The 16,746-nt window shown below is 42.0% G+C and overlaps 1 protein-coding gene across 2 annotated transcripts in view; it reads right to left on the reverse strand.

Annotated features, from left to right (window-relative positions):
- The window catches only part of LOC147024416 (deformed epidermal autoregulatory factor 1 homolog), a 328,494-nt gene that overhangs the window by 205,487 nt on the left and 106,261 nt on the right, over window positions 1-16,746 (reverse strand). For both annotated transcript variants that reach the window (XM_085884328.1, XM_085884329.1), the window contains exon 3: window positions 1,081-1,210. In XM_085884328.1, the coding sequence (XP_085740454.1) occupies window positions 1,081-1,210 (130 nt within the window). The remainder of the gene's footprint in view (window positions 1-1,080; window positions 1,211-16,746) is intronic.

A 16,746-nucleotide genomic window follows, 5' to 3' on the forward strand; every position in this document is an offset into this window, starting at 1 on the left:
TCAGCTGCAGCTGTATGGACATGTGGCTCATTTTCCTGATGCTGATCCTGCTCACCAGATTCTCACAGAGAGGGAGCCCAGTGAGTGGAGGAGGCCAATGGGCCGACCAAGTTCCTCGTGGTTGCAGCAGGTTGGTTGATCAGCATCTCAAGGAGATCGAGATGGGCCAGGCATCTTCCTGGGGCATGGCCATACAGAGGCCCCAGGAGTACCAGCAGAAATGGACGCAGCAACGCACTGCTCCCATTCCTGACCTGACCTGGCTGTTGTGATTGAGAGCAAGCGGGAGAGGTACTGGGGGAGTGGAAGGGGGCATTCGGGAAGTTTGGACTGAGGATGAGTATGGAGAAGACTGATATGATGTGGGTAGGACAGCAGAGAAAATAAATTAATATCAGGTTAGAGTGGAAGGAGATCAGACAAGGAAATACGTTTGAGTATATGAGGGGTAACAGTACCTGGTGATGGTAAGTTGGAGACAGAGGATGTTGCAGAAGAGGATTCAGGTGGGTGTGAATGCATGGAAGAGGGTGGAAGGAGTCATGGCAAAAATAAAAAGGGAAATCAAGGAAATTGAAAGGGAAAGTTTTGGCATATTGTGTGATGCCGGCCCACCTTTACGGTATTGAAACAGTTGCACTGACAGAGAGACAACAGAAGTTGCAGGAATGCGAGAACAACTGAGTCAGGGGTATTTTGCAAGAGTGAAGAGGGTGTATAAAAGGAGGCTGGGCGAACTGAGGGAGGGCATATATTTTGGGTGCTATCAGTCCATCTTTCTGTGCAGTCCATCTTTATCAGTTCGGAGCCTCAACTCAAATGACACGACACAGTACTTTCATATTTGGCACATGTATGCAATAACATCTGACCATGAGGCACGTGAAAACGATTTTGGAATTAAAACCAAAAGTCATGGGACACAAAAATGTTCACCATCTTGCATTGTTTCTGAGTCTCCTAGATTTGAGACTGCACACAGGCATAAGATGACGATCACACTGCCCTTCATTATTACACAGTTTTCCCTTAGATTTGCAATTATTCACCTTCACGAGCAACAAAGCCGATGGTACGTACTGCAAGCAAGTGTTTGCATTGGTGGTTTGAGGGCAGCCGTTTCCATCAATGTGCCGTCGGTGTGAACAACAATTAGTGTTGCCTTCTGTGTTGGTAGGGTGTCTCCCAGCTGAAGTGCTGCTCGTCCAGCCTTTGGGCAGAGCAGAACACGATAAGAGCCAATAGTGTAGTGGATAGCCATCCACCATTATTATCAAAATATTGCAATAATTTTGTCTCCGCATCTCAGCAGTAAACATGTGAACATATTGGGTGAAATGAACAGCCATGACCTTTGCAAATTAAGTTATTTTCTGTTTAGATGGGAATTAATACTTTAATGCAGAAAATGATGAGTATACCAGCTTACATCAACTTGTGTCACATTTGGAAATGAGTGGTGTTTTATTTATTTATTTATTTATTTATTTTCCATGCAAACATGTCTCCTGAGCCACCTATTTTTAGTTATTCATGGACAAACTTTGAGTGCCAGGTGCTTCACCGAGCTCGCCGATGGGAACACTTCGCGTTACGCCGTGCTACCTTCGGAGAACAACTGACCTTCCTGCACCAGTGCCGATGCCAGGACCTTCGCCCGCACAGCATCAACTACAGGTCACCAGTTAATTCTGCCTTCGGAAAGGATATTGCAACGTGCTTCAGCCGATAAATGCTACGATGTCTTTCTTATTACAGATGCACATAGCTGACGTGACCGACACAACGCCGCAATGAACGCTGCAAGACATGTGTGTTGAACATCTGGACCCCAAAATGTTCACCCAGCTGGTGTCTGCCATCCTACGATCGGAGCGGCACCACAAGTACAAGACACACTCATTTGAACCACAAACTGGATAAACTCAAGCCATACAGAGACACCCAAATAAAGAGGTGGTTACATAACCTCTCCCAAAAGAACACTAACACTGATGGAGAGATGTTTACTCGAATGAGGACTTAATTTTAGCATGTCAGATGCTGAAGCTGCTGATTTTGTAGCAGCCATGGAGCCCACAATCTTCACGTTACCAATGGATGATGGAGCCAAAGATCGGACCCATGTGCGTCTTCCCAACATATTTGCAGATGTCAAGCAACATCATTACATCACTACCAAAGAGAAACTTGCCCTCTGCAGCCTCCACCAGGATGCTGATGTCGTCATCGTACCGGCAGATAAAGGCCGGGCAACAGTAATGTTGAACTGCATAGACTACAATCACAAAGCCTCAACACTACTCAATGGTGAGAACACTTATTGCAAAGTTGAGGAGAACCCAGCCAAGACTATCGAAGGATAGGTCAATGAAATGCTGCGTGACCTCTGATTGAAGGGCCTCTTGACAGAAGAGGAACAACGGACAATGCAACCAGAGGACCCGGTGATACTAAAGTTCTACGGCCTACCCAAGGTGCACAAAGACGGAATACCACTCTGACCCATTGTAGCCCTACGAGCTGCCCCCACCTATAAACTCACTAAAAGGCTCTTCCGTCGACTCAAGCATTTGGTGTCAGATTCACCTCACACAGTCTGCAATGCTGAGGAGTTCCTCTCACATGTCAAAGATGCCCGCATTGAAGATGATGAGATGATGGTGTCTTTTGCCGTCACAGCCCTATTTACCTGCATCCCCATTGACCGAGCAAGGAGAACCCGAGATGCCGCCATCACCGCGGACCAATACCTTGCAGACAGCAACAAACAGTCCAACACAGCGACTTTCACTTTTCTACTTTCACTTTTCAGTGAAAAACTCAGTCGCTGTGCTTTCACTTTTCAGGACTTGTGCCTCACATCCACATACTTGTGCTTCTAGGTCAAATTTACCACCAACACCAAGGTACACCAATGGGATCTCCCATATCAGGCTTGATCACAGAGCAAATAATGCAACATTTCGAGTAACAGGCATTACAGGGCGAGAACATACCCAAACTTTGGCTCCACTATATGGATGACATGTTCACCAACATCAAAAGAAACAGCTTAGACAGGTTCCAAACCCATATCAACAGCATCATACCTGCCATACAGTTTACACACAAACTCAAACAATCCAGCTTCATTGCTTTTCTGGATGTAGGCATCACACACGCAACAGATCAGCACTTGAGCAACCAGCTGTACCGCAAACCCACACATACTGATCAAGTGCTAAATTACAACAGTGGTCACCCGACTACGTACAAACGGTCTTGTGCACGAACCTTGTTTGACCGGGCTAAATCACACTGCAGTGAGCAACACACACGGCGGACTGAAGGTGAACATGTCACCCACCTACTACAGAACAATGACTATCTGGAAGCATTAATTCGGTCTTGCCACCGGAGGAGGGCACACACATCGCGACCTGGGGAACCAGTCAAAACAGTAGTATTGTTGCGAATATGGAAGCCATGAGCACACAACATACAGGTCCTATAGATCAGTTATATCGGTAAGTACATGTTGCCAGTTAGGATCCCGTCCCTCGTTTAAGGGGTGAATAAATGTACATAATTAAATGTTCATGCGCTGTGGAGTTATTTTGATCGTTAGGGTTTTTCTTTTATTTTAACACCACCAACATCAACGCCGACGACACCGCATCACCCTCACCTTCACTTCGCTTCCTTCACCTCGCTCTGGCCGACGTCATGGTGGGCGGAGTTCAAGGAGGAGCCGCGCGGCGGCCCTCGACCAATCAGCGTGCAACGAGTGAGGTGACCGTCGCCCGGCCAATCAGATCCCGTGACAGGAGGAAAGGGCTCCGCGTGACGTCACCATGCCCCCGGGCCAATCAAGGAGCTTGCCGCCCGTTTTGGCCAGTGAGAGAGACGAAGAGCAATTTGCGTGCCAAAATTGCCCAGTGAGAGAGGGAGGGTCGCAAGGAGCCCCCCCCCCCCCGCCTTCTGAAGATGGGGATATAATAATAGGCACGGTCTGCGCGCACGGGGTTCTGGTTAATCACGGGGTTAATCACTGACTTCCTTCCAGATGTCTTGCATGTTGCTCGTTCTAGCTTTTGTGGCATAACTAATCACATAGTGTGCAAGAGCCAAGGAGGATTTAAAACAAAAATTGTACGTCTATGTTGGCTTTCCACAGACACAGGAGCAGAGGAATGGAGTCGTTGACCCTAACCTCTGACTCCACACGTGCAAGCTGGTATATTTCCTGGCAATTTTTTTTTTACAGCTTTTCTTCCACACAGCGCAACTTTTCAGTTTTGCATGGTTCACGTGGAAGCCCAAACTTTCAAATGGTAATGAAAGTGCTGCCATGCTTGCATCACACTTTGCAGTAAGCACTGCACTTGTGTAGGTGATACCTCGTGACCAGGGTATGGAGGTCAGGATTGTTTTCCTGGTCTGGAATGCAGCAGGTAATCCTTTGCTGGATCCAATCAAGTACTTTGCTGGGATCATCCACACTGATGGCGGGTACATCACATATCCACAAGAGGATGTGATAGTGAGGAGCTCCACATGCCTGGTATTCTTTATTCCAGTAGCAATGGTCTCCGGTGCCCAGAACTTCACCTTTGACGATTACCGTCTGAAAGAAAGTGTGAAACTTGAGAGAGAACTGCCATGACACCGATACAGAGTCTTCGGTGCAAAGCTTCCCGATGCTGTAATTGCCAGGGACATCATTCACACTTTTGAGGTAATTGATAATGTTAGGTGACTTGTGCTCTGCTCAGCTGCAAGTGAGGAACAGTGCTGGAGTGCCCACGTCACGTACCATGCATTTAAGCTCACCCTTTCTTACAGACCAGTACTGTTTCGTACCATGCACAGACTGAAGCATCATCGTGAGATTTGCTTCAACCTGTTGATAACTGATCTCCACTTTGTGTAAGATGCTGCAGACAGACATGGGCATGGTCTTGGTGGACTTCATCACGTTGTACACGTGACGCAATCTCTCTCGTTTCTTTCTGCCAGAGTAGAAGGACGACATACTGTGGATCCTTCCTGAAATGCAAGTCCTTGTTCAGGAGGCGAGACTTTTCACACTCGGAGTGAGAGAGTTTTTCCTCGTGTGGGTGATACTTTCCAAAGTTACCATCAGGAAACAGTACCGAAAAACACATGACATCCATGTACTTTTGACAATTGTCCAGTGAATCCTCGCGTACGTTTATCAACTTGTACTGTTCTATGTCAGATTATGTCGAAAGCTTGTTGTCCAGATTTCCTGATGATATAAAATTGAAATCCTGAGACTTCACTCTCAGTGGCTTTCTCGAGCACAGTGCTCGAAGCCTGACTGACTACTTCAAACACTGATTTGGTTTCTGTGTCAACAGACTCGTCATCAATTTCTCTGTACAGCCAGGTTATTTCCTTGAGTTTTTTTCACGACTGCTTTGATGTCGTTGACTTGTACCAAGCTACGCCAAATGACTGTTCTTTGCTGGCTTCCTGTTAACAATGATGTACAATTCTGGATTGCCTCGATGTGGAGTAGGCTCAACCACTTCATCCAGTAGCTGAAGAGTTTTGTTTGAAGGCAGTGGAAGAAAGAATATGGTACCTTTACATGGCTTTCGTGAGTTGTAGGTGGGTACCTATTTGTGTACATACGTAGCCTAACAACAGTTTGGTATGCCTGAGTGTGCTGAATGAACTGTCTGCTCAAGCAGTCCAACTTAGTTGGCTCTGTGGGTACCAGAATGAGGTCCAAACCATTGAGCCCAATGCGGTGGCATTTTGTTTCTCCTTACGGCTGATTTGCAATAGTTGCACATAAAGAATGTTTTACCTTCAGCTTCACTTTCATTTTTTGCAATAAATTTCTTTAATTCTGGCCATACTTTAGTACCTAAATGTATATATGCTTTAGTACCTAAATGTATAGTATATGCTTATCTAAAAGCTAGACCCCCAGAAACAATTTCGCTGATGTAACCGCTGGCAGAAAAAGCATGAATTCTGGGGAAATCTTGTATAGCCCTTTCATACTGTGCTATTAGCCCAGCATGAGTAAGCTGAAGCTGAAATTATAAATCTGGCCTTTCTCATGCAACAACTTTGTTCATGGAGAACTCGTGAGTTGACTGTAGCTCGTTGCTCAAGAGAGCATCGTAACTGTCTACCACACATGCTTTCATTACATGATCAAAGCCTCCACTGTTGAGTGCTTCATCAAGGCTGGCAGTGCATTTGTGGCTTCTAATTGCAGCAGAGACAGCATGCAAGAGAGAAAGCAGGATAGGAAAATAGGTTGATGTTGATCTCAGGATTCTAAGCCTACTTTTGCACTCAGACTTATGATGCACAATTTTAGAGTTCTCATCTGACTCGAGGAAAACTTTAGTGGAATGATTATTAGGGCAGTCATCATCACAAGTATTTAAAATTTTTCCCACCTCACGCATGGGTTTTTCCAAGTCAGACTTGAACTCTAATATTGTGGAAACTTCTAACTTGGAAAGGGGTTTGCACTTTCTGGAGCACTTCCAAGTGAGCACCTTTTTCCCTTGTGCCAACTGAAGACTCATATGCTGGCCTATACAAGTCATTCTGATCAGTATTGTTGTCATCAACATTATTACCTTCCACATTAAACAGGTAGGCTGTCTCATAAAACAATGGCTCATTATGAGCATAGTGCAAACCCACAACAGTCTCCCCTTTTGTTTAACTCAAGGCTACATAATGACCTGATCGTCGAAGCAAAATCCAAGCAGACAGCTTACGCATCTGAAGGGCCTTGTTTACCAATCTCTGAGCTGCAAGAGATGACACAACTCTATTACAAGAATAACTAGTCATTTTTTTGGATATATTTGGGTGCTTCTTTTTGAAAACTTTGACTAAGCTTTAGCATTGCATCATAGTTTCTTGCTCACATCAACAACATAGCATGCTTTGCATAAGGCTTAGGTTCAGCTATTCCATACCCCCCCCCCCCATTTCATGTCTGCACAATGCTGGGCTCTACTCTTAGTGTAACATACCCTAGCATGCTTTAGAATAGACTTGGCCTTATTTAGATGGCATGCACGGATAGCAGCTATTTATTTAACTCTGCAAGTACTGTAGAACACATGATTATCAGCTTTTATTCTCTTGCTAGGAACAATGTAGTGTCTTTTAAAAGAAAATTGCCACTCATCTCTGTGAGCAATACAATGTCTTTGAAAAACAGCTTTGAACTCATCATTGTGAGCAATGTGGTGTTTTTTTTTTTTTTTAGCAGACGACAACTCGTCTCTGTGAGCACAATTGTGCTCGCTATAAGCAGCTTTGAGCTCATCTCTGTGAGCACGATTGTATTGATTGAAAGCAGCTTTAGCTTTAGAGTAGTATAGTGATCTTCACGATTGTTTAAGAGGTGGGGGGGGGGCACTTTTGCCGATAAGGCATCAGTGTGAGAGCCACCACGCTGCCTGCAGGACACAATAATGGCTGCTATTAGGCCCCGCCTCCACATTCTCCTATTTGTTGTGGTTAAATGGGACTGTAAGCATAATTGTTTGTATGCTGCAACCATATCCTGATGTAGTCATGTTACTTTTATGCTTCGCAATGGAACACTCATTTGAAACCATTGGGTCAATTTGACAACATTATGATGGGGTGTTTTCACATTTGTGTATTGTCGGCCACATGTCAGAGGCCGCACTTTCGGCCACCAGAGGCTGCCAGTGGCTTGCGGGCTGTGCAATGAAGAAAAGGGCTTTAGAGAATTCACTGTATAGCTAGCTTTAGAGTCAGCATTTTTCTTCTGACTTTCATTGAGGTACTTTTCACATGCCCATGATAAAATCATCTGCTTGTTACTTTCATAATATTCTCTATCTAGAAATATATATATATATATATATATATATATATATATATATATATATATATATATATATATATATATATCTTCTTCTTCTTCTTTCAGCTGCTCCCATTCGGGGTCGCCACAGCGGATTATCCATATGATCCGCATAGTGATTTGGCACATTTTTTACACCGGATGCCCTTCCTGACGCAACCCTGGTCGCCTCTTGCGACACAGGGATCTGGTACACCTTTTTTAACCGGGGTATACACCGGCCCAGTATACTGGTACTCACTTTGCCGACCTCGGAAGGATGACAGGCTGAGTCAACCCCCTGGTGTATTAATTCAGTGGCTCAACGGGGCTTGAACTCAGGACCTTTTGGATCCTAAGCCGCTGCCCTAACCACTGCGCCAACACCAGGCATATATATATATATATATAAATATATATATATATATATATATATATATATATATATATATATATATATATATATATATATATATATATATATATATATATGAATATATATATATATATATATATATATATATATGAATATATATATATATATATGAATATATATATATATATATATATGAATATATATATATATATATATATATATATATATATATGAATATATATATATATATATATATATATATATATATATATATATATATGAATATATGAATATATATATATATATATATATATATATATATATATATATATATATATATATATATATATATATATATATATATGAATATATATATATATATATATGAATATATATATATATATATATATATATATATATATATATATATATTCTTCTTCTTTCAGCTGCTCCCGTTAGGGGTCGCCACAGCGGATCATCCGATATATATATATATATATATATATATATATATATATATATATATATATATATATATATATATATATATATATATATATATACATCTGAAGTATGCCCCGGTTAGAATAGGTGTACCATATCCCTGTGTGTCGTAAGAGGCGACCAGGGTTGCGTCAGGAAGGGCATCCGGCGTAAAAACCTATGCCAAATCATTTATGCGGACAACAAAACGAGCGAAATGGAGACAGTTGGTCCGCTGTGGCGACCCCTAACGGGAGCAAGCCAAAAGAGGAAGAAGAAGAAGATATATATATATATATATATATATATATATATATATATATATATATATATATATATATATATATATATATATACGCATCTGAAGTATATGAATTCAGGACCTTTTGGATCCTAAGCCGCTGCCCTAACCACTGCGCCAACACCAGGCATATATATATATATATATATATATATATATATATATATATATATATATATATATATATATATATATATATATATATATATATATATATATATATATATATATATATATATATATATATATATATATAATGCCTGGTGTTGGCGCAGTGGTGAGGGCAGCGGCTTGGGATCCAAAAGGTCCTGAGTTCAAGCCCCGTTGGGCCACTGAATTAATACACCAGGGGGTTGACTCAGCCTGTCATCCTTCCGAGGTCGGCGAAATGAGTACCAGTGTACTGGGCCGGTGTATACTCCGGTTAAAATAGGTGTACCATATCCCTGTGTCGTAAGAGGCGACCAGGGTTGCGTCAGGAAGGGCATCCGGCATAAAACATGTGCCAAATCACAATGCGGATCATATGGATGATCCCCTGTGGCGACCCCTAACGGGAGCAGCCGAAAGAAGAAGAAGAAGATATATGTATATATATATATATATATATATATATATATATATATATATATATATATATATATATATATGTATATGTATATATATAGAAATATATATATATATATATATATATATATATATATATATATATATCTTCTTCTTCTTTCAGCTGCTCCCGTTAGGGGTCGCCACAGCGGATCATCTGATATATATATATATATATATATATATATATATATATATATATATATATATATATATATATATATATATATATATATATATATATATATGCATCTGCTTACGCATCTGAAGGCAACCTCTCTCATTTCAGATAACCTCTCTTATCTCTCTTCAGATGCTTACGCATCTGAAGGCGACGCCGCAAGGAACCGAAGCGCCAGAGGAAGGTCCTGGGACGCTCCAGAAGAAGGTTAAGGTAAAGGCGCTCGATATATGCTTCGGGAAGGAAAAAGATTTGCCGCCGTTGGACGAGCACTGCTCATACCCAGCACCTCAAACATATATGTATATTGGGTGGTCGCTCGAGTACCCTTATTGTCGGGTTTTCCGTGTGTGTGTGTGTGTGTGTGTGTGTGTGTGTGTGTGTGTGTGTGTGTGTGTGTGTGTGTGTGTCTGCAAAGCGAGGCTCCACAGCACAAACCAGCAAACCGATGTCGATGAAACTCGGCGATCAGGTACCATATGGGCTGGGAGTGTGCGCATTTGAGTTTCGTGGCTAAGCAACCATCCGTTGCAATGCGGCGGCCGAAAAACCGCGTTCGGTATTTTCAATACTTGTCCTACAGTTTTGAATGTGGAGAAACGAGACTTCGGAATTAAACACTTCGAGATATTAAGAAAATTCTATTCGAGGCGATTTTTGATTTAGCTTTTATTTTTCAGATGGTAGTCCTTCAAAAACCGGGTGTCTATTTACCGTCATTTTTTTGTTTTGTTTCTTTGTATGTAATGGACAGCTCTGGAGGCCAGTGGAGTCAACCAATTGTGATGAAACTTGACAGGTAGGTTCATACCAGGATCTAGTTCTATGCTTTTGAGCACCGTTGCTATGGGCACCACTGTTGCCTAGCAACGGGACTTTGTAATCTTTGAAAAATCAGAAAAAAAAATATTTTTTTGAAAATCAACAATGGGCTTCCAGGCTTTTATGCGCACTATAATCAACCTCTGTCAAAAATTTCAGCCCGATCCATCAAAAACTGTATGACGAGTATACAATTATGTCACGACCACCCATGTCGCCTACCGGCTTGTGTATGTATATATATATATATATATATATATATATATATATATATATATATATATATATATATATATATATATATATATATATATATATGGGTGAGTAATTTTTGTCAGTATTTTGAAATTACACATATAGATAGATATAGATATATATATATATATATATATATATATATATATATATATATATATATATATATATATATATATATATATATATATATATATATATATACATATATAAATATATACACATATACATATATATATATATATATATATATATATATATATATATATATATATATATATATATATATATATATACAGTCAACCCCCACTTAATCGTGGTTCAGCTATCGCGCCCCCGGTTCATCGCGGGTTTTCCCTTGGAATGTAACCAATTTTTTCTGCGGATTCCCCCAGTACATCGCGGTAATAATATATAAAATATAAATTATTTAAGCAATAAATTATAACGCGTGGTGCTCGACCAGTCACACAACGCACGAGACATAGTTTCGCTTGTGAACTTCGAATATTTTCTTCGTTTTTTCTCCAAGCCCCACGATGCCGCCCAAACGCCCTGCACCTTCTAAGGCTTCTGGCAAGGAACCGAAGCACCAGAGGAAGGTCCTGGGACGCTCCAGAAGAAGGTTAAGGTAAAGGTGCTCGATATATGCTTCGGGAAGGAAAAAGATTTGCCGCCGTTGGACGAGCACTGCTCATACCCAGCACCTCAAAACCGACCAGACCAGACTAGTCGATCTCAGGCACCTCAAACCCAATCACTCCCAAACCGACCAGACCAGACGAGTCGATTTTTTGGGGTGCCTCCATTCATCGCGGATTGTCATTTAACGCGAGGAGGTTTGGAACGTAACCCCCGCGAGAAACGGGGGATTACTGTATACATATATATATATATATATATATATATATATATATATATATATATATATATATATATATATATATATATATATATATATATATATATATACACACACATATATACAGTAGACTAGGCGTAAGTCGTCAGCATCGGGACCGAGAAAAAAGTGACGACTTAGAAATGTGACGACTTACGCGTATGCGAACATTCATGATGACTGTGGGGTGAAGGATGAAGTCGCGCGCGCGGTCTGGACACGTATGTGTGAGAGCCGGCTATTGTACCAAAAGGAAAACACAATCCTTGGCGCAGAGGTGGGGGTTCATTGGTGAGTTGGAAAGTGATCAAGCAAAGATGGAATTCATGAATCAGTTTATCAAAAGTAAAGATAATGAACAACTGTAAGACAACAACTTCGCCTGCTTATCACCATGATGGGATTGACCAACGAACCCCAGAGACTTTTCTGGCAGCATCTGCCAGAAAAGCCCAGCCGCATCGGTATTGTACACGTCCCGAGGCTGATACCTTTCCAAGATGTCTTTCAATTTGCCATCCTTCGAGTCGTGCACCACTGCCGAATCCACGCTGCCTGATTCGCCACACTTCTTGACCTTGCCGATTCCCCACCTCACTTTGAATCTGTCTAACCAGTGCATCGGCAAGGTCTCGGCATCATCATGCCCGAGGTCCACAGAGAATTTACGTGCCTTCAGCAGCAACATTTCACCGTCCAACCGAATATTTGGACGTGCCGACATTTGCCAAAACCAGATGATGAGCGCGTCATCGACATCTTCAAAGGACACACATTTCACGCATTTCACACTTACCACCGGCCTCGCGATCTTCTCCACTTGTCCAAACATCGTGCCCTTATTCTTCAAGATATCGTTCAATGTCTGCCATTTGATGTCCAACTTCTCAGCTGTGGCTGTTTTCTTCATCAGTGGGTTTGCCTCGCAAAACTGGATAATGTCGTATTTTTCTTGGTAGGTTTTAGTTGTAAGCTTACACTTAGTCGCTATTGTCATACCTGCAGTGCGATCAACGTGTGTACGCAGTTATAAATAGCCTATCACTGGCGGTGTAAACCAATGAGCGAGCATCACGATTCCATGAAATCGGGCTTCTCACGAGGCAGCAGTTCCATGTGACGAGTTAGGAGTGGTAATTTACTTGAGTTTCCATTACGCAGGAACGGACAACATCTGACGACTTCGACGAAGTGACGACTTAGAGATGACGACTTACAGAGGGATGACCCTTTATTCAAAGGGATTTAACATGAGATAAATTCGGGACTTTTTGATGCTGCCGACTTAGGCGAAGTGACGACTTACACGCTGCCGACTTACGCCTAGTCTACTGTGTGTATATATATATATATATATATATATATATATATATATATATATATATATATATATATATATATACACACACACACACACACACACACACACACACACACACACACACACACACACACACACACACACACACACACACACACACACACACACACACACACACACACACACACACACAAGCCGGAAGGCGACATGGGTGGTCGCTACATAGTTGCATACTCGTCATACAGTTTTTGACGGATCGGGCTGAAAATTTTTGACAAAGGTTGATTACAGTGCGCATAAAAGCGCGGAAGCCAATATTGATTTTCGAAGAAATAGATTTTTGGGGATTTTTCAAAAATTTCAAAGTTACTCGTCATACAGTTTTTGACGGATTGGGCTGAAATTTTTTGACAAAGAGGTTGATTATAGTGCACATAAAAGCATGGAAGCCGATTTTTGATTTTCGAAAAAATTGATTTTTTGGGATTTTTGAAAAATTTCAAAGTCCCGTTGCGAGGCAACGGTGGCGTCCATAGCAACGGTGCACAAAAGCGTACAACTAGCTCCTGTTATGAACCTACCTGTCACGTTTCCTCAAAATTGGTTGACTCCTCTGGCCTCCAGAGCTGTCCATTACATACAAACAAACAAAATACAAGCCGGTAGGCGACATGGGTGGTCGCTACATAATTGCATACCAGTCATACAGTTTTTGATGGATCGGGCTGAAAATTTTTGACAAAGAGGTTGATTTAATTATAGTGCGCATAAAAGCCTGGAAGCTGATTGTTGATTTTCGAAAAAAAAAATTTTTTTTTAGGATTTTTCAAATATTTCAAAGTCCCGTTAGTAAGCAACGGTGGCGTCCATAGCAACGGTGCTCAAAATCAAAGACCGAGATCGTGGTATGAACCTACCTGTCAAGTTTCATCAAAATCGGTTGACTCCTCTGGCCTCCAGAGCTGTCCATTACATACATACAAACATACAGACATACAAACAAACATACAGACAGACGGAAAAAGTGAAAATAAGGGAACTCTAGCGACCATCCAACAAGCCGGTAGGCGACATGGGTGGTCACTACATAATTGCATACTCGTCATAGTTTTTGACGGATCGGGCTGAAATTTTTTGACAAGGAGGTTGATTATAATGCACATAAAAGCCTCGAAGCCGATTTTTGATTTTCGAATTTTTTTTTTAGGATTTTTCAAAAATTTCAAAGTCCCGTTGCTAGGCAACGGTGGTGTCCATGGCAACGGTGCTCAAAAGCTTAGAACTCGATCCTGGTATAAACCTACCTGTCAAGTTTCCTCAAAATCGGTTGACTCCTCTGGCCTCCAGAGCTGTCCATTGCATACAGACAGACGGAAAAAGTGAAAATAAGGGTACTCTAGCGACCACCCAACATACAGATAGACGGAAAAAGTGAAAATAAGGGTAAACTAGCGACCACCCAACATACAAACAAACATACAGACAGACGGAAAGTGAAAATAAGAGTACTCTTGCGACCACCCAACAAACAAACAAACATACAAACAGACAGACGGAAAAAGTGAAAATAAGGGTACTCTAGCGACCACCCAACAAGCCGGTAGGCGACATGGGTGGTCGCGACATAATTGCATACTAGTCATAGTTGTTGATGGATCGGGCTGAAATGTTTTGACAAAGAGATTGATTATAGTGCGCATAAAAGCTTGGAAGCCGATTTTTGATTTTCCCAAAAATTTTTTTTTTAGGATTTTTCAAAAATTTCAAAGTCCCGTTGCTAGGCAACGGTGGTGTCCAGAGCAACGGTGCTCAAAAGCATAGAACTAGATCCTGGTATGAACCTACCTGTCAAGTTTCATCAAAATCGGTTAACTCCTCTGGCCTCCAGAGCTGTCCATTACATACAGACATACAGACATACAAACAAACAAACAAACATACATGCAGACAGACGGAAAAAGTGAAAATAAGGGTACTCTTGCGACCACCCAATAGATATAGATATATATATATATATATATATATATATATATATATATATATATATATATATATATATATATATACATACATATATATATATATATATACATACATATATACACATTTATATATATATATATATATATATATATATATATATATATATATATATATACATATATATTTATTGTTGCGAATCTGGAAGCCATTATCGCACTCATCATTCAGATCCTTTAGCTCAGTTATCTAGGGAAGTACATGTTCTATTGAAAGCTCACCTTCCATTGTTTAATGGGTAAATCTATGTTAATGCACTGTATTTCATTTTAATAGTTTGGGTTCAATCAGAACGACCCCCCTCCACAACTAAGAAGAAGAAGAACCCTCCCATCCCGTCCCGTGATTCAACCGCGTAAACAGGAATGACAGTTGGGGCGGGTCCGGCAGAAAGCAACGTAAACAGCCACCACCCGTGGTTGCAGGGGGGCAGCGCACGAGGGTGAATGAGTCACTCCGGAAGCGAGGCGGGGCTGAGAGGGATAAGAGGGGGACCCTATGCTTGGCTCGGGTTGGTTCTGGTTAGTCTTGGGTTAGTCTTTGGTGAGCCTTCGGGGTTCATCGCGGTTGTTGTTCTGGTGCTGGTTTAGCTCGGCTGGAGTAGTTGGATCTTCGGGTGGCTTATGTCCTGCTTCGTGGCCTCATCTTGGCTCGGCTGGCTCTTCTTGGTGCGTGGAGCTCTTCGCGGTCTCTGCTTGGTTCCCGGTTTGGTGCGACTTCTTGGCTTCATCTTGGTCAGTGGTTGTTCGGGGAAGCGACGCATCGGGTTGGGAAGGATCGGCGCCTCGTCTCACCAGCACGTGGTCCGGAGCGCAAGGGGATCCGCCGGAGCTCGGAAAGGATCGCGGCTCGCGGTGATTGGATGTAGCTCGCCCATGCTGGTGCCCGGTCCGAACAGCTTGAAGACCACACGAGGTGGAAAGGTCTGAGGCAGACCCTGGGCTTCAGCTCATCTGTCCCTCCGAGCTGAAGTCCGCATTAAAGGCATCAGCCACCATTTATTAGGTGTGTGTGTATGTGCATATGTATGTCTGTGGGCCCGTCTAACGAGTAGAAAACTGTTAAGTGCTTTGTTCGCTGTATATACTTGCATTTCTTGTATTCGGTATAGTTCTGCTCTTTTGTGTTCCCTAGCTCCCCATTATTACTGTACAAATAAACCCCAATTGTTAAATATATCAGCTCGTTTTGCGTTTCTTGCATTGGCTCGACATGACGCATGCTTGAGGATTAGTGTTGGTAACTTGTTCATTTGGTCCGGCCCTGCTCTGGTAATTCCGCTCGGTTACGCCGGATCCGAGTCGGCGATAGCGACTCGATTCAGACAGTCGGCCGAGGGTGAACTTCCCCGGTAGTCGGACCACGTGGGTAATTAGGTAAATTGAAAAGTTGGCAATCGACCCTACCCCACGTGGTCTATCCATTGGCGAACTTCGGTCCAGTCAGGACCCGTCCACTCCGGACTTATCCTGGGCGACGACCTTTACATTCCGGGCGATCGGTGGAGCCGGCTCGCAGCTCCATCTAGCGGTCGTGCTCCCGGTCGAGTCCCGGCCCCGTAACAATATATACATATATAAATATATACTGTAT

Source organism: Eptatretus burgeri, chromosome 6 (genome assembly GCF_056783735.1).
Source record: "Eptatretus burgeri isolate ZD-2024b chromosome 6, Ebu_testis_v1, whole genome shotgun sequence".
Classification (NCBI taxonomy): Eukaryota; Metazoa; Chordata; class Myxini; order Myxiniformes; family Myxinidae; genus Eptatretus; species Eptatretus burgeri.